Genomic DNA, 19,027 nt, shown 5'->3' with positions numbered 1-19,027 from the left:
GCGCTCACCGTGGCAAGTGTACCTCTGTTTACAGACACGCATAAATAAATTTTTAGAAATGTCGTTACTAAAACAGCAACAACACTAACCAGATATGGGACTTTAGCAGTGACTCTCAATTCTTGGCTGTTCCTTTTCTTGCCGACAGGTGAGGTCAGTACCGCACATCTCAGGGGACGGCTCTGAGAATCACACATGTCCCTCCACTGCTTCGGGCGTCAGGACACTGTATATACCCTCTCCCAGCTTCAGCCGTTATTCAGGAGAGCCCACTCCTTATCCTTATGCCACTGCGAAGTCAGTGAAGCTTTAATGTGTCTAAGCTGGCAACACGATGGGACCTTCAGCATCACTGGGAGTCTCTGGGTATTTTTCTGAGTTTGTTTGTTTCTTTTGCAGATAGGATTTCACTGTGACTCTGGGTGGCCTGAAACTCACTATGTAGACCAGGTTGGCCCTGAACTCACAGAGCTTTGCCTGCCTCTGCCTCCCAAGTGCTGCCACGCCCTACAGCTGAGTTTTATTCTAATCTGGAGCTTGGACACACAGTGAGTAAACTGACTAATGTTTCTGAAATGAACTAGTGAGGGAAAGGTACACATTTCAGATATGATAAGAATCACTAGCACTGGGTTCCTCACTATTCCAGAACGGAGACCACAGCGCTTGATTTTGTCTACAGGGCAATTCTTCATTTCTTCAGCTCTTGTTCGACACCTAATCAATGCCATATTAACCCACTTTAAGTGCGTATTCACAAAACCACACACCTTCATCTTCGAAAGATCACTGATTTTTCCGATCACTGTCCGAGCCTGCCTCAGGTTTCTTTTTAAGGAAGGTTCACGACTGGATATCGTGTGAGTCCAACATTGACTCAGAACTGGACACAGGGGAACCCAGTCAGGTGGCTAGAACCAGGTTGGTCTGCTAGAACCTGTTTAGTTCAAAGCACGAGCTTATAACTGGTAGATTGTTTTTTATCTTGTGCCTCCCCTCCCCCTAGTTAGAATAGTCTTTTTTTCACCTCAACTGTGAGAGAACACTTCCTGGGAGGAAAATTTATGTACTCATTAGATAAACATTTATCTCCCAGGTATCCAGTGTTGAAACTAGCGGGGGCGTCTCCTCTCAGGGAAGACACTATGAATTAGAACATTGTGGCTTTCCTAGCCCTAACGTCTGAGACCCTACGGTCACAGCAGGTCATAGTGGCATGCTGCAACCTGTTTGTATCCGTTCACAGATGCCACTTTCCAGCTGCAGGGTGGCTTCATGTTGGCTGCCCTGACGCCTTCCATGCAAGACAGAAAACACTATTAATCGTTTACCACAGCAAAATGCCTCCACCACACTAAAACTGTGGCTTATTCCTGAGCTCCTAGGTGGTAACTCAGTCAGGGACAGCTTCTATCACCCTGCCCCACGCCCTCTCGGTGACTGTCAAGGTATCTGAGAGTAGAGATAAGTTTGAGAACACTCAGAGGTACTTCCCCTTTAGATACAAGAGGAAGCTGCCAGGGAATGACTTGAGGTTCCTCACTACTCTGGTTAATCAAAAGCTACAAAATGGTCAAATAAAAATGTCACTTTCTAAGCTTCCCGGTCAGTTTAAATGACACCCTTAGGATGGGCACTGGAGCTCGGAATCTACCACTTGTCACCTGCTTATCACAATTAACTGTCTTAGTTGTAACATCATTGTTATTGATATAGAAGTACTGGCTGCAAAGGCCTGCTTACACTCGGTACAAACCTACCTAAGAGTAAATAGCTGAAAAACACTGGAAACCGTATACAGCGAGCACACTAGCCTTCTGAACCAAGACATAAAGATAACTCCAGGACCGTGTAGAGAACCCGGGACACTAGGTAAAAAAACTCTCACCCCAGGTGAAGGAGAGGGAACAGTACTAACTGAAGGCGTGAAAGTTTGCCAAAAACAAAACAAGCTGTCTTGTGTAAACTACACGAAAAGATGGACCAAATTCTAAGTGAAAGCCAGGGGAAAGATGGTTAGAGCCACAGACGTGTCTGCTTACAGGGGCAAGGCCACTCACCTTCAGATTTCGAAGCGTTTCTGACCACTCCATAGACCCTATCTGTGGAATCGTAGTAAGCAGTAAGCTTTTGGCTTTGTTGGCATTTTCTTTCATGGTCTTTAAAACCCCATCCACTGACACCTTGAGGAAGAAGAACACAGGATTTAACTGGCACGAACTGCTTCTCGCAGAATAACTTACCCTGTTTTGCTGTATGGTATCAATGTTTATATCCCTTTCGAATTCATCTTTAGGAACTTAGTCCTCTCTGTGAGAGTGTCAGGAAGGAGGATTTGGGGGCTTTAGGTCAGGCAGTGCTCTGAGGAATGGGGTCTGGTACCCCAGTAAGCCCCACAGGCCCATATTTTGGAATGTTTGGTTCCCAGTTGGAAATATTTGGGTTAGAATAGGTGTGGCCTTGCTGGAGAAGGCGGGGCCGACATAGGGAGCACTGCAGCTCTCTGCCTCCCTCTTGCTGACCAGGATGGATGTTCTCAGCCCCTCTTCCAGTGCCTGCCTGCCTGCTCCTGTACTCCCTGTCAGGATGGACAGGGACTCACCCTCTGAGCTGTATAAACTTGTTTACTATGCAGCCTGTGAAAGTATCTAAGACGTGCCATGCGTCTACTTTTAATGGGATTTTCTTATAGCTGCCTGAACAGACGAAAGAACCTGTGTTGTAAAGTCTGCTTACTCCAAATGCTACTCCCCTCGCCCCCTGGCCCAAATACCACTCTCCACCTTACGGAAAAGGCCTTCCAGCTGCTCAACTCCATTCCTGGAAAGCCTGAGAATATATCATAAATGTCAAGCAGGAGCCACCAACACCACCCTTCCCGGCCCATAGAAAAATAAATTCCAGCCTAACACTTGCTATACTGGATAACCAAATAGGAGCTAAGTATTCTAAAAGCACTTTTTAACAAAGGAGGGGAAAAAAAAAGAATCAAAGTACCATCACTGTCATGACTCCTAGTTAGTGGACTGGAAGTTAACACTACCACCTAAACCCAAGAGGTCAAAGAACCAAACAAACCAGGACAAACCACCTTGGAAAATTGTTTCCTGTAACAAAACACCACCACGATGTTCATTTTCCCTTCTATATACATAGACCCAGCTTCCAATATGGAAGACAGACACATCTACTATCAAATTAAGTCTTAGAAACCCAGAGTGTGGAAGACCAAAGAGGATGAGGCCTTGGCCTCTGTCTTCTTTCTCCCTGTTCTGTTTAGTCGTTTAAATTTTAAATTTTTATTTTTTGAGGTGGGCCCTCACCGTGTAGCCCACACCGGTTTCAAACTCAGGATTCTCCTGCTTCTGTCCCACCAGGTGCTGCTATTCACATGGACCAACTATGCTTGGCATCTTAGTCTCTTTACAAGAAAAAAGAATTACTTTGGGTTCTAGGGATGTATCTCAGTGGTAGAATGCTAACCCAGAATAAATTGGATCCTGAACTGGATTTCAGAAAAGTGTGTGTGTGTGTGTTGTATATGTATGAGCATGCTGCTTATGATATTTAACTAGGAACCACAATTCTGCTTGAGCATATTAAATAACATAACTATAATTTAAGTAGCCACTTCCTGCAATGTTTCTGGATTACAATTATGGAAGTACAGACGAACATTACTGGGCATAAGCTGGCATGACGACTGGAGAGTGCCCATGCTAATATCTCTACCTCTGTGTATGAATGACTGACTCACATGGGAAGCTGACCCTCAGGCCTAGAGTCCCTGCCTTGCTTTCTTCCACTTACAAGAAAGCCAAGATCCAGGGACACATGACTCCACCTTTGTCTCCCCATCCAGATGGCTTCTATGAACATGGGAGAAGATGAGGGGCCCGACAGCGGAAGCCCTGCTACAGCATGGCACACACAAACATGCATTTAAGCTGAGTCTTTAAAAGCAGGGGCTTAGGGCTGCTGGACACTGACCCTTTATTTCCACGAAATTTCCAAACTCTGACCTCTTTTCTTTGTTCCCGTTGTTAACTTTTATTCAAAAATACTCTTCCTACTACTGACCCAGTGGTGACTCACAGAAACAGCCTAAAAGGCGGAGCTCAAACCTAAAAGGTTATTATAGTACTTTCTTTGCACTCACTCCATGCAGTTACTGGTAATAACAAACAAGGTACTTTTTTGCACTCACTCCACGTAGTCATCGGTTACACTCCCTTGAGTCAGCACTACCCCACTTCTGATCTGAACGGCATGCCCACAGACTCACGTTTTGGGAGACCATGGGTTCTTTAAGTGATGAGTTGTGGTGGCCTCCAATCATAAAGCTAGTTTTGTGCTACTTCGCAACTGTAATTTGCTACCATTATGAATCACCATGCAAATACCTGGTCTTAGGAAACCCTGGTGAAAAGATGGTTCAACCCCCAAAGAGGTTGTAAACCAGTGCTTTGGAAGGTTGGGCCTGATGGGCTACTGTAGGTACCTGGGATGCCGGCCTTGGAGAGGTACTGCTCCATCCTTGTTCAGTCTAGGTCTCCGCTTCATGCAAACTGCTATGGCAGTCTTGCCTGCCACATGAACTAGCTGGGATCTTTCTTTTCATAAGCTGTTCTATCAGATGTTTTGGTCAGTTCTCCCAGTGAGCCTCCAAAGGTCACCACCCTACTCCATGCCCTGGCTTCGTTTCAGAGAAAACAAGTTCAGTTACTTGTTGAGCATCAGAGTTCAGCCCACTTCAGAACCTTGTCATCTGTTTAAAGCACAATGACACGAATGGCTGTTTGAGTGGATGTCATGTTTATGCATGTCTTTCTTGTGGTGCTTGACATGACTTGCCTTTCTGCATTTGCCCTCTGCTTTGCGGCCCTCATCTGGCATAAAGCACCTTAGAGGAGGCTTGAGACTGAGCAGGGCATTTCTGGCAGGAAGCAAACTGCAGTCAGGAAGTGATGTAGTGAGGTGAGCTAATGTTTCCCACTAATTGAAAGCAGCTTCTTTACATCAGGAAGCTGGGAGTAGCTCACGGAGCTGCCAAACCAGATACAGTCATTTAGCAAGTAAAGCGTGCCTGGAGATCAGAGTACAGAGCTAGGCCACTAGGTAGCCATAGAGGTCAGGCAGTACGGTGCCACACACCTTTAATCCCAGCACTTGCAAAACAGGGGTAGAGGGATCTCTGTGAGTTCAAGGGCACCCTGGGCTACCCGGGATTGAGCCAGTCTCAAAGAGAAACAGCCAGGGCAGTGTTGGCTCACACCTTTAATCGCAGCACTAGGGAGATGGAGACAGGAGTGATATGGCTGGGCGGAGAGGATTATAAGGTGGGAGGAGACAGGAGTGATATGGCTGGGCGGAGAGAGGATTATAAGGTGGGAGGAGACAGGAGCTCAGATGCAGTCTAAGCATGCAGTCTGAAGATTCTTAGAGACAGGGTCACCCTGTCTGAGCATTGGTAGAGGTGAGAACCCTAGTGGCTTGACTGTTCTGCTTCTCGGATAGCTGACTCTGAGATTTTATTATTAAGAGCCTCAAAAATCTCCTATAAATACACAGCGATAAAACCAAAGAATAGGGATTCATTTATGTTATCCAACAAGTACACATGGGCAGAGAGATGAGAAGACCACGTGAAGCTCTGTTGTGTGTAACTAGGTGGAGAAACAGGCGCTCTCTGAGACAGCGGCCCTCTATGTGCTCACGCACCTCTATACCTCTTCCAACACTCTTTCATATTTTCCTTTCCTTCTCCACTCTAAGATTAGATAAGAGACGGGCAAACGAGCTTGTGTCTCTCAGTTAAAACAAAACAATTTTAAGAAAAGTGCAGAGCTTAGGATAAAAGAGCCCAGCAGGGCCTGGTGACTTGAGCCTATAATCCCAACTACTTGGGAGGTGGAGGCAGGGGGACTGCCAAATTCAAATCAGTACTGAGGAAAAGATACATAAACAAAGGATTTTACAGGCCTATCATTAACATACAACACAGGTTTATAAGGGGCTTGATTTGATCAAACTGCTAAAAAATTATTTAATCAAAGACAAACAACAATAGTCTAGAGATTTAGTAAGAAATATCATTTCTTTGTACAAATTGTGGTACGAGTTACATTTTTTTGCTTTTGAATTAAGAGAGAGGCCTTTTAGGAAATGTTTACCTTACCTTCAAAAGAGGGTGAGGAGGGTGGGATAGATAGAGCCCTGTGTGACCAGGGCTGGTAACTGCAGATCCTGGGTGACCAATTCACAGAAGGTCAAGCTTCCCATGATGAAAACGCAGCCTTGGGAGGCTTCAGTGTTCTAGGATCTTCAAGTCCTAGCTAGGCCTTGCTGGGCTCCCTGTCTAGTACCCTCACTGACCTGTCTGCAATCTTTATCACAGTCTACAGCCTGGTCACAGCTCATCCTGCCCTCTCCCCTCTTCTCCTCTGTGTGTCTCTCAATCCTGCCCATCTTTCTCATCACACTTCCAAATAGGTAACTCATAAAACTCAGTGCTATTCCTTTATAACCCTTTGCTTAGCCTCTGTGGAATTTTGAGTAAAAATCCCCTCCCCCCCAGGCTATTGAATGGTTGGTCATCAGGGAGTGGAATTTGAGAGGAATTAGGAGGTATGGCTTTGCTAGAAGATGTGTACCACTAGAGGTGGCTTTGGCCCAGTGGCTCTCCCTTCCTGTTGCTTAGGGATCAACGTGTATCTGCCAGCAACGTATCTGCCTGTGTGCCGCCATTCTCCCTACCTCAATGACAATGGACAAAACCCCTCAAACTGTAGATAATCCCCCCAAGTAAATGCTTTCTTTTCTAAGAGTTGTTTTGGTCATGGTCTTTTCATAGCAACAGACTAAGATAGCCTCCATCTTCCTCAAACAGAAGGCTGGCTCCTTAAGGAGCACGTCTTTCCATTCTTAAGCTGTGTACAGCATCCAGTCACAGTTCGCTGAACAGGACAGGGACTCAGGGTTTTCTTACTGGGGTTTCTTTCTCCATGAAAATAAACATAATAAACACTGGTACAATGATGTGGGAAGGTCGTTGGTTAATTAATAAAGAAACTGCTTGGCCTGACAGGTTAGAACATAGGTGGGTGGAGTAAACAGAACAGAATGCTGGGAGGAAGTGAGGCAGACGCCATGCCGCTCCTCTCCAGGGCAGACACAATGAAGCTCCAGCCCAAGATGGATGTAGGCTAGAATCCTTCCCGGTAAGCCACACAGATTATTAGAAACATGAGATGAGAATTAGCCAGTAAGAGGCTAGAATTAATGGGCCAAGCAATGTTTAAATGAATACAATTTGTGTGTTGTTATTTCGAGGCAGAAGCTAGCCAGGCAGCCAGGAGCTGGGTGGCAGGAACGCTGCCCGCAGCTCCTTCTACAGTCCAAGGAAAGCACACTCAATACACACCCTTACCTTTAGAGTAAGGTCCAAGTCTCAGTGATTCTCAACACATCTACATGCCTACAATGCCAATCATTATGGATTCTCAGATAAGCACCCCTTACCCTCCACGGAAGATCTTATCTTCCAATAGGAACTACAGGAAATCTTATAAAGCCCAATGAAAGCTTAAAAATGCTGTAGAAAGGCCCTTTCCAAGATGAAGCCAAAGACAATCAACAAGACGTTCTCAGCAGCTTGTGATACTCAGAAGCCCAGCCCATACCTCACATGATCAGGAGATTCCCACTTACCGCTTCTTCATGCTCCTTCCAACAATCATAATCGGTTGCCATGGCAATGCTTGCATAGCAAATGCCAGCCTCCTTAGCAAGCACCACCTCTGGAACTGTGGTCATATTGATAACATCTGCACCCCAAGTACGGAATACAAAACTTTCTGCCCGAGAGCTGAAACGAGGCCCCTCAATTGTGACTATTGTCCCCTTTGAATGGCATCGAAGACCAAGCTTCTTAGCTGTTTCTATGAGGACCTGTAAAAAGGAAGACCCAGTCTCAAATCACATAAACCTATGTGCAGCACAAGATTTTGTTTTAGCAAAGTACTAGAGCAGACTTGTACTACAAAGCCCTTAGAGGAAGCCTAGCTTCCTGAAAGACAGCGTCTGGCTACGTACTCACCACACATCCCTGCTGTCCAGGTCCCCTGCACTCATAGCTCACAGCTTTTAGAGAAAACAGATTTATGGATCTGAATCTCATTCAGTTTTTATCTGGACTTGTGTCATAGGTCTTGACCCACGGCACTTGCTCAGCTAAGGCATCACTTGCCACGCCCAGATCAAAGTGCCAGCCAAGTGCCATTTTCCAAAGGGCTGTTCAGTCACGGACTCCGTGGCCTTGTGGAAAGCCTTGTAGAAAGTACTTTTCGTTAGCTTGCTGGTCCTCTAAGGGCAGATGGGGAAATGAGAACGGCTGTCCTGGTTTATTCTGTTCAGAGACCAACTTATCTGGGCATTCATTATTCATTTCTACAGCGCCATGTGTAGGTTTTTGTTTCTTTTCTTTCTTTTTAAAAAAGGAAACATTAAAGTTTTATCAGAAACAGTTCTGGGGCTGAAGAGATAGCTCAGTAGGTTAAATGTTTGTGCTAAAAATATCTGAGAATGGAGTTGTTATTATCAAGGGGAAAGATTCCCGGTGAAACCACAACACTTCAAAACGAAAGCTAGGGGAGGAAAAGTGATTGATACCTACTCTGCAAACTGATCTACCTGCAGATATCAGCCCAAGACCGTATACTCTAGTCTAGTAAGTCTGTCAGACACACTACAAACCTCTCTTGTTTTGGGGCAAAACGGTTCAGCCATTGGGATATGGCACACTCCTCTGGCGCTGCCGTGACTTCCATCATAGAAGGTCTGAGGCCTTAGGGATGTCCTAGAAAGAGAAAGCGGGAAGGTTTTGACTTCTGTTACAGCATCATCTCTGTCCTCTGAGGGTCAATGAATCCACTGTATCTGGACCACTCCATACCCAACAGCTGTAGATAAATGAAGGGAATTGTCACAGATCATCTGCAGGTTTGAACAGGGCTCTTCTAGCTCTGGGTTGGTTGCAACCATGCTCCTAACCAGGAACAAAAGTGTACCAATTTGAGAAGGTTAATTACACCCTACCAGGACCTGGGGGAGGGCGGGTGATGCCCCAGGACAATCTAAAACATTCATCACAACACAGATGCCGCCAGTTCTATTTGTTAGATTCTGAATAAATGTAAATTGTATGCATTGACTCAAACCATGGTCTCCCTAAACCATCAAACCAGATCTCCCCAAAATCTTAAAATACTTTTTAAACCATTGCTTTGATCAGCCCATATAATGTCCTTACCCACATTCGACTGTCCTATCTTAAAATAAAAATAATTCCTGTTTCAACCCTCGTTACATTTTCCAGGCCATTGACCCACTGAAGAAAGCAGCGGGATTGTCCTGCTCCAAAGGGAATCTGTCTCCTTGCTTCTCCACCTGTTTTCCCCAGATCTCAAGTGTTTCCAAGGGTTCCGCTAAAATCTGTTTTGGAATTCACAAAAGACAGGTGAAATCGAATTCACTGCCAGCTTATTCTACTTCTTCCTGAAGTTTTCAGAAAATAAAAAAACACAAGCTACCTTTTATGTGCATTGATTTCTAAACTTAACTACTGAGTAACTCAGGGAAATCGTACCCCTCCCCACCTGGCGCTTTCCTACAGAAGGGAAGGTGAGGGAGGGAAGAGACACAGGAAAGCTGAAGCCAGAAATCTGGTATCTTTTTCCAGGGGTGGGAATGGAGTAGAATGAATTTTTTTTTCTGGTTCCATTTACACAGCTGGCTCCTCGGGCTATGTCATACTCAGTGACTCCAGAGGGCATCAAAGTCACCTCTCTTGGAGATGAAGAAGCATGGAAGAATGCACACCTCATCTCTACAATTCCTGAGTCTTTCCCAAGCACCTGGAGGAGCCAGTTAAGCCCTCAGCAAATCCAGCCGAGGCTGAAGAACGGGTCAAGTGACAGCTCTGGCCTACGTCTGCCATGTCATCAACGTCCAGATCTGCCTGGTCTCAGTCTCTGATGCTCCATGCTGTCTCCATATCTTCACTTGCAACTGGGATTATGAAGCAGAGACACAGGAAAATTTCCCGTGGTAACAGGTATCCCTGCAGGGCTCTCTGTCTCCCCACATCTCTGCCTTGCGGCAAACACACAAAAGAATGCGCACCACATCATGCTGTTACTTGATATTGGTCGACCAGTCTTAATTACCATTTTCAAATGCGAACAGTTTATATTTTTCTCACTAAATGCGAAGGTATCTAATTATAAGTTACATGGTTATAGCTAATTCTGTATACTTTTTTTAAGCCTCCTATTTCCTAATAAAACATAGTATTCGCCAGGCCTGGTGTCACATGCCTTTGATCCCTGCATTCAGGAGGCAGAGGTAGGTGGGTCTCTGTGAGTTCCAGCCCAGCCTGGTCTACATAGTAAGTTCCAGGAAAGCCAGAGCTACATAGTGAGACTCTATTTCAAAGAACAAACCAAACCAAACCCACCAAACCCGGAGTGCTCACCCCTTCATATATAAAGGCACGAGGAGAAATAAGACAATCAAGATGCTCTGATACCCCAGAGTAGAGATATCTTAGAGTTAGCTGCAGGCCGAGGACACAGAGAACTCGGCCCTGCAAGGGACCCCACAAAAGAGAGAAAAAGCAGTATTAAAGCCACCATTTCATCCCCCAATGAGGATACACCTGCTTGTGGCATCTGCACCACTAAGTTCAACGTCACTGTGTTTAGCGAGATGGCGAATGATCACAACCTCAACTGTGATAAATACAATTCTTTACACTAAATGAGTTGACAGAGCAAGACCACAGCCTTGAACCACAGTCGAGAAAGGTGCAGGGCAACCCCCGAAAACATTTACCAACATGTGTGTCATCCGTGGAACACGTGACTTCTTCTGAGACCCTGTCAGAGAAACTGCATCTTCTGGGACTGAGCCAATGCTGAAGAGAGACTGTTACCAAAGCTGAAAGGTCACTTCCGGTTTCCAAGAAAACCAGCTCATCTAGATTCACAATTACAGTGTGTGGTTCAATCACCGGTGAGTGATATGGGCAGGAGGTGTAATATATCCTTTGGTTTCATTTTTTTTTTAAAAAACAAAACAAAACCAACATGTGTTGTACAAGCTCCATAACACCTCAGTTTCTTTCTTTGTACATTTAAAGGTTTGTATAACTTTTAAATTTCTATGTTGAAATCCTACCCCTTAAGCTACCCCTTAGATGCCTAACAGGAATTTAAGACCAAGTCATGAGGAGCAAGTACCCAGTCTGACTGGTACTAGGGCCCTTACAAAAGAGGATCCAGGGAACTAAGTAGTTCCCTTTTTACTACACAGGACACAGCAAGAAGATGCCAAGAAAGCCAAATGTTCTCAGACACCAGATTTCTTGACACCTTTCCTCCTGTCCAAAACTGAGAAATTTCTGTTTAGAAGCTAATTAGCCTACAATATTTTCTTATATCAGCTGAAACAGACTAAAATACCCACTTGCACCCTTACTTAAAAATGGAAAGAACAGCAAAAACTTCAGTGGCTACCTCTCAATACACTCAGATGCAATCACACCTCAATGTCACATTCGGGTAATGCCTACCCCACACCACGCTCATCCCTAGAAGCTATGATTCCGCTACCTTATGCAAAGGGAAATAAAGGCAGCAGATGGCCAGCATGAAGCTGACTTTAAAATAGATTATTCTGGATTAATTTTGCGGGAACAATGGCATCATTAGAAGAGTCCTTACACGCGGCAAGCGGGCAGCAGACGTGTAGATGTCAGAGAGACTGACAAGAACTTCATCCATCATTGCTGGCACTGGATGGACGTGGGCCATAAACCAGAGTGTGGGGGACAAAGGTCAGGAAATAGACTCTACCTTAACTGCACCCCAGAAAGTAACAGGCCCTTGCCAAAACCCTTTTTTTTTTTAAAAAAAAAGAAAAGGTTCAGTGAGATATTAAACTACGAACCAAATAATAACAAGACAATAAATTTGTGGTAAGCACCTACGTTTGTAATTAACATTTGTAATTACTGTTATAGCAGCGATAAAAATATTTCTGTAGTTTGACACATGATCAACCCAGTTACGGCTTCTATAGCAGTAAAGAAGTACTGTCGAAGGCCTGCTCCCTCTACCAAAGTAAAGAGGCTCGTTGTGCCTCCTAACTAAACACAGATTTCAGGAAATGACTAATGGGCTGCTACGAAAGTCACTCTGATCTCCGCACCTTAGATCCTCCTGTATTTAAAGGGGGGGGGACAAAGCCACTCATCCCAAATGGGCCATGTGAGGGTAGAATGAGATGCTACAAGACAAGGGCCTGGCACTGGCCCCTGCTGCACATGGACATCCGGTTCTGCGCTCTCTTCTCTCAACATGGGAGCTGGGATTTTCAAGGAAACCTCTAAAACTACTTGACGCTGCCGAGCAGGAATGCAGAAGCTATGCTAGCTTCATTTCTGTTGCTGTCAAAATACCCTGACTAAGACCAACTTAGGAGAGACGGGGTGTTAGTGACAACCCCAGGTTGCAGTCTATCACTGTGGGGACGTCAAAGTAACAGAGGCTTGAGAAATCTGGTCATATTGTAGCCATGGAATAATGCAGAGAGAGAATACATGACTACTAGCTTGCTCCCAGGCGGCTCTCCCCTCTCATGTTATTCAGGACCCCTGCCTAGGGAATGGTGTTGCCCACAAGAGACTAGCTCTCCCTACATAAATTAACAATCAGGACAACCACCCAAAGACCAACCTAACCTTGATGATACAGGGCTGAGACTCTCTTCCCGGATAAGGCTCTAAGTTGTGTTAAGTTGACAGTAAAACTAAACTAACCATCATAGGTGCAAAAAAAAAAAAAAAAAAAAAAAAAGCCCAAAGCCAAAACCAACCAACAACTAACCATCCAACCAAACAACAACCAAAAAAAAAAAAAAAGCCCAAACAAAACATCAATTGGAAAGAGTGAAGGAGACAAATAAGCTTGCACTGCCAAGAGATATGAGTTAATGGCACTCTTTCAGACACAGACCAGGAGAAAAACCCAGAGAAAAACTGACCGCAAGGTTGTTGGTTAAGTAGGATACCCTTGAGTTAGTTGGAAGGCTCATTTGTTAGATAATGACCTGGGTGGTGGTGGCAGCACTCAGAGGCAGTGGGGGCAGTGGGGGGCACAGAGGTAAAACTTCTTAGGAAATAAATGTCTCTGAATGAAACCTCTGTGCCTAGCAAGCCCCGGCGTGAGTGCATGAGATATGAGTCAGCAGACTTGGTGCAAAGCAACACGGCTTTGCTCACAAGGATGGTTTCTTGGGAAGGGATTCTCCCAGCTCAGCTCCAATCAGGAGTACTCCTAATGGATTATATTAATAACAACAACAAAAGAAAGGAAGAAAAGAACAACCAACATATGCTTATACCTCACTAAGAGAGACTTTTCAATAAAGGGGCTTCATCATTCTGTGTTAGATCCTGAGATCTGGCTGCAGTACACGGAGCAACAGTGTAAGAACAAAAATTCTAACCGTGGGAGCTGAACAGTTGGCTCAGCAGTTAAGAACACTTGTTGCTCTTCAGAAGACTCAGTTTGGTTTCCGGCGCCAACATGGAGGCTTGCAACCATCTACAACTCTAGTTCCAGGAGATCCACACCTTCTGACTGATGATGGCACCAGACATGCACACGGACACACAGGCAAAACATCCATACACATAAAATCTTAAAACAAACAAACAAACAAAACAACAGCAACAAAATCTTAACTCCGATCAAGGTAGCAAAAGAAATCTGTTACCATCTCCTTAAGGGTTAGGATTTCAACGCAAGACTCTGAGGGTCGTAAAAAGACAGACTACAGCAAGGATTTTGCTCAAGGCTGATAGACAGCCATTTAATCTCTATCTGCACACAGGAAGGAGAACAAGGAAAGAGGAATGTATTTGCTAATACTGTTAGTGTTTCCCAGACGTACCAGCCTTGGCTCAGGTCAAAGTGAGTATTTTATCAGGTTGTGTAATCACTGCTCCAGGCTGTTGACCCAGAAACAATAGCCACACCTAGATAGACTGGCAGAGAAAAGTTCCACTCTTCCCCTTAGGATGCCAGGCTGTGAAAAGTGGGAAAAAGCTGGCTGGAAAGGCTTTGGCATTTTAAACTCCACTAACGGGTCAGATTACCCTTTTAAAAGGTCCACCTCAATAGCAATGATTATATTTCAGGAACTGTCATCCTATGAGCAGGACGCGAACACTTTCTTTCACAAGGAATTACAGGTGACCTGACAAACGTTCACAAGACAAGAGGCGACCACATCATAATCGTTGCTGTTCCTCTGGAGAGAGGGGACAAGTGGAGGCTCAGGGCTCTCTAACTAGAAACTTAGAGAGGAAATCATTCCTCCCAATGTGCCAGAGATCACACAGCACAGACCCACTAGTTGGAACGAGTGACATCAAATGACCAGAAGGGCCGAGGTCTACGACCATAGCTCACCAGAACTTCCTTTCCCCTGGTTGAAAACCTGCTGCTCAGTGCCCTGAGGAGTCCCCAGGCCCAGGGACTCTTCTTGGTTAATGTCTCTTACAGGAAGATGCATAAAAAGTAGCTAAAGGGCTAGTTGGCGGGAGAAGGGGGAGCACCGTGCAGGGGAGCGGGAGGGCTCAAGCGCGCAGAGACAACAAGATGCAGCCGATGCAGACTCAATGATGTGACAGAGGGTCCCAGCAAGGATCGAGGATGGCACTGGCAGAAGACAATGACAACATCGGAGGTGTTTGGGTGTAGGAGGAGTGGGGAGAGGCGGAAGCACGAGGATGAGGGGCAGCTGAGGTGACAGGCTTGGAGAGTCTTAAGAGTGGCCTGAGCACAAATCCCCCAGGGCTTCCTTGCTAGCAGGCTAACAGCCATCTCTTTTAGCTAGGTCTCCTCATGCATAACGTCATGAAGGATCACCGCGTGCCTGCAATTAACAGACGAAGGCACCCAACTCGCCAGCAGCTGTGTTTACCACAGGACATGTGGTACTGCTGTGAAGAGCTAGAACTAAACTAGGTTCCGGAGCAGAATATAAAGACAAACTACTTCTGGGGGGAGGGCGCGCTGACCTCACTCGAAACACATCTAGGTAAAGGAGAACTCGGGACACATGTTAGGGATGAAAGGAAGTGTAAAGACAGGGAGGGAGGGAGTGTATGTCCAGTAGTATCTGCTTCCCTACAAAATCGAAAGTGACACTCTCAGCACAGAGCGAGGGAGATGCACGAGAAAGGATGGGGACAGGACGGTCCTGTCTGCCCTTGCCTCTGAGAGGAGGGGCACCGCGCAATGCCAAGGCTCCCCGAGAAACTCTTCATCACGAATCTCCATTCCTTCCTTTTCTGTTTCAGACAGGGTCTGTCTCGTGATGTAATCCAGGTACCCAGACAGTCCTCAGATTCACACTCTTTCAGCTGTGGCCTCCTGAGGATTGAGGTCACACCTGCGAGCTGCCAGGCTCAACTCAGGAGTCTCTGTGTCTAATCACAGACCCTACCTACACTTACGATGAGAGCATACCCCCTCAAGAGCACAGCCATCACCAATGACATCATGGGGGAAGCCCAGGGAAGGGCTGTATCTCTGGGAGGGGGAAACGAACAGGCATAATCTATCGGCCCATTTGTCTACGGCGGGACTTTCCTATGAGTCAGGATGCAATGGCAAACCCAAGCCTCTCCCATTCTTCCTGAGAGAGGATAAACTGGAAAAGAAAAAATTCTTGAGAGCACAGCAGAATCCAACACCCTTAGAACTCTGAAGCAGATGAGGATACTGAAGGACAAAGGCATCCGAGGGAAGAGCCAGCCAAAAGCTGGGCGTCTCCACTGCTCGCCGGGCAGCTCTCTGCATTCTTTAAGCAGTGCCTAATCAGGGTCCAGAAGTCCTGAAAAGCCACATGACACTCCAAATCACGCTTTATTTTCTTCAATCTTTGGGACTTGGGGCTGCACCATTTTTCATTGTAAAACAAAATGTTCCTGATAAAGGTTGTCATTAAAAAAACAAAACAACCAAAAAAAAAAAAAAACCTCCCCCCAAAAAAACCCCACCTCATCTTCCTCCTCACTGGCAACCTTGTTTCACCTGGTATTTTGAGTCACAAAAGTTGATGGCACAGGGAAGAAAGGGTATGTGTAGAAATCGCTGAAGTCCCCATTCCTGGGCCCCTCCAAATCCTGAATGGCCCAACTGTATTATATTTCTTCTAGCCAGACAACAGGACCTGTAATAGTATCTAACAGTGATTAGTTTAGAAAGTGGAGAGAACATGTGTCACAAGTAACAGAGGAAGAGACAATAGAATGTCGCAGGCTTTGAGGACACTGGGGAGGGGCCGGCAGAGTCCTCAGGAGAAGCCATCCCTGTGCAACACTTTACGGCCTTAAGAAGTATCAGCTATAAAGCTGATAAGCAACCTTAGGACAAAGACTAAATAACTGCATAATGATGCTTCTACATTTGTCTAAGTTTCTTCTAAGAAATGTGCTTTGTTTACACAAGGCCCTGGCCAAGCCACAAGTAGGGAGGGGGACTCTACATATGCTGGGCTTCCTGAGAGGCTTAAGACACTGCATCTCCAAAGACATCTGTAAAAAGAACTGTTAGCAGGGGCTGGAGAGATGGCTCTGCGGTTAAGAGCACTGATTGCTCTTCCAGAGGACCCAGGTTCAATTCCCGGAACCCAGGTGGCAGCTAACAACTGTCTGTAACTCCAAGATCTGACACCCTCACACAGACATACATGCAGGCAAAACACCAATGCACATATAATAATAGTAAAAAAAAATTAGAATGGCTACCACGTAGTGAGGAAGTAACTACAGAACCCATCCGTAAGTAAGTGGGGTTCATACAACTGCTCCTTGTAGCAGAGTGATATTGAAGATCAGAGGATACTGGGATGAAAGCACACATTAAATTCAAGGAAGAAAACCATAAAGCTCAACTGGAGCCCTGAGAGAAGCTGAGCCATCTTTATCCACATGGCAAAGCTGGAGGGCTCCTGTGTGACAGCTACCCACTCCCACTTACACAGCTGCTTTGGTTTACCACAGGTGGCAAGATGAAAGCCAAAGGTACCCACCCCCACACAAAGGTGTACCCACCCACACACAAAGGTGTACCCACCCCCACACAAAGGCGTGCACTATAGGAGACAAGTCTGAAATTACAAATGGTGGAAGCCCTGTAAGGTCCTTCTAAAAGAGAAACACCTGACAAGATTCTCTTAGACCAAGTAAAAGGTCCAGTTCTTTCCCTTTCAAATGGACAGTTTAGTGACCATCAAGAAAAAGAAAACAGCACAGTGGGTATGCCAAAGACCACGGTGGGACTGGCTACATGCACCATTCCACGAGATAGGCCACCAATAGTGCACACAATACCTCTGATGTTCTTGATCAACTCCCTAAAAATCTACCATCTAGAACAGATTATAAGCTAGGCACGCTCAGGGCAGAACCAGATGTTAAAAACCAAGACCACCAGTGTGAAGATGGCTAAACAAGAAGAGGCCTGGCAAGAAAAACTTACAATAGAAATCATGGGAGCCATGAGTAGAAAAGCCCAACCTCAACTTTTGGTACTGGCCAATATAGTCAAATGTCTTTGATGACCTGAAGGGAACCAGATACAGTTAAATGTTCTGAGAAAGAAAGAGAGAGAGAGAGAGAGAGAGAGAGAGAGAGAGAGAGAGAGAGAGAAGAAGAAGAAGAAGAAGAAGAAGAAGAAGAAGAAGAAGAAGAAGAAGAAGAAGAAGAAGAAGCAGAGCAAATCCCTGCTTGAACTGTACTGTTTTCAATGGTCTAATCACTTATGGTTCTGACACTTGTTGGCAGAAGAAATGGATTCATCAAACTGAAGACAGCAGGAAGCTGTCACCATGGCGACCTACCGGGAAAAAGACTTGTATGGGTTCTTAATATGAACACTATGAGTCCTGTTTCCAGGCTTTGGTTTATGAGGAACATTTCACAAGACTCGCGCCATGTACGCATCAGAGGACTTGGACGCGAGGATGTGAGGTGGACTCACCGTGAGTCCCTGTTAAAAGCATTAGATTTCTGCTCTAATAAGAAAACATACATCCTTGGCAGACACGGACAGGTTAGGAGCCCTTGTCAGAAGAAGAGGTCATTCTTTTCCAAAACTCCTTTCTCACCCTCACAGACAACATTTTAACCAACAGAGTTGAAAATCTGGGAGGAGAGAAGGGGAGTCGTGAGAGCAGGAGAGCTGGACTGTGCCTGGGTTGGGCGGTCAGTCCAGGCTCCTATCAGATCCGAGAGGTGCTTCAGGCATTTATAGGGAGGACAAGCATCCTTCAGTTGTCACTAAGGTGATCATAGAAAGCAAAACGTTTGTCTAGAACTTTAATATCAAAGAAACCTACTACCTCCTTATTTCCCATGCTGGACAGTGAAGTCCAAGTCAAGTTCCTGATTCTTCCCTTGCCCTGAGCAAGCTCTGGCCCATACCCACCAGGTAGTTCTGACAAATTGAGGATATGGGTGTGAATGGTTCCTAGAAGTCAGATGTGAGTCTCATATTAATTCTGAAATTTCCGTGGCCACATAAAAAGAAAAGAAAGCCTTATCAAACTTTATATACCTAAAATTTTAACCACATGAAATTTCACTGTAAATCAGTCTGATGTTCACTAGACTCTTTTTTTTTCCAGTATTCCACTTCCTTAACAAATGGTTGCAGAGACTGGAGAGCAGTTATTAAAGACTTTAAGTATTTCCCAGCACTTTCACTGGGTTGACATGAAAACTCCAAGAAGTATGGTGTTATAGAGAGGCACAGCAATACAGCAGTAGAGTTGGGGACCACATGCAACCCCAAAATACTGGATTTTAAAACTATAAGAGAAACCAGGAGCCTGGTATCAGAGTGTGGCTGCATGGTAGGAAGAGCGGTGGGTCTTCAGAAGGGAAGATGGA

The 19,027-nt window shown here is 45.4% G+C and overlaps 1 protein-coding gene across 1 annotated transcript in view; it reads right to left on the bottom strand.

Moving 5' to 3' along the window:
• Mtap (methylthioadenosine phosphorylase) overlaps positions 1 to 19,027 on the bottom strand; it is a 43,789-nt gene that overhangs the window by 3,668 nt on the left and 21,094 nt on the right. The window contains exons 5-7 of the mRNA XM_075944880.1: positions 8,755 to 8,857; positions 7,711 to 7,950; positions 2,061 to 2,183 (exon numbers count right to left, since the gene is read on the bottom strand). Coding sequence (XP_075800995.1) covers positions 2,061 to 2,183; positions 7,711 to 7,950; positions 8,755 to 8,857 — 466 coding nt within the window. The remainder of the gene's footprint in view (positions 1 to 2,060; positions 2,184 to 7,710; positions 7,951 to 8,754; positions 8,858 to 19,027) is intronic.

The sequence above is a fragment of the Microtus pennsylvanicus genome, chromosome 13, assembly GCF_037038515.1.
Source record: "Microtus pennsylvanicus isolate mMicPen1 chromosome 13, mMicPen1.hap1, whole genome shotgun sequence".
Lineage (NCBI taxonomy): Eukaryota > Metazoa > Chordata > Mammalia > Rodentia > Cricetidae > Microtus > Microtus pennsylvanicus.
The sequence above is the reverse complement of the archived record's forward strand: the minus strand, read 5'-3'. Positions and strand labels throughout refer to the sequence as shown.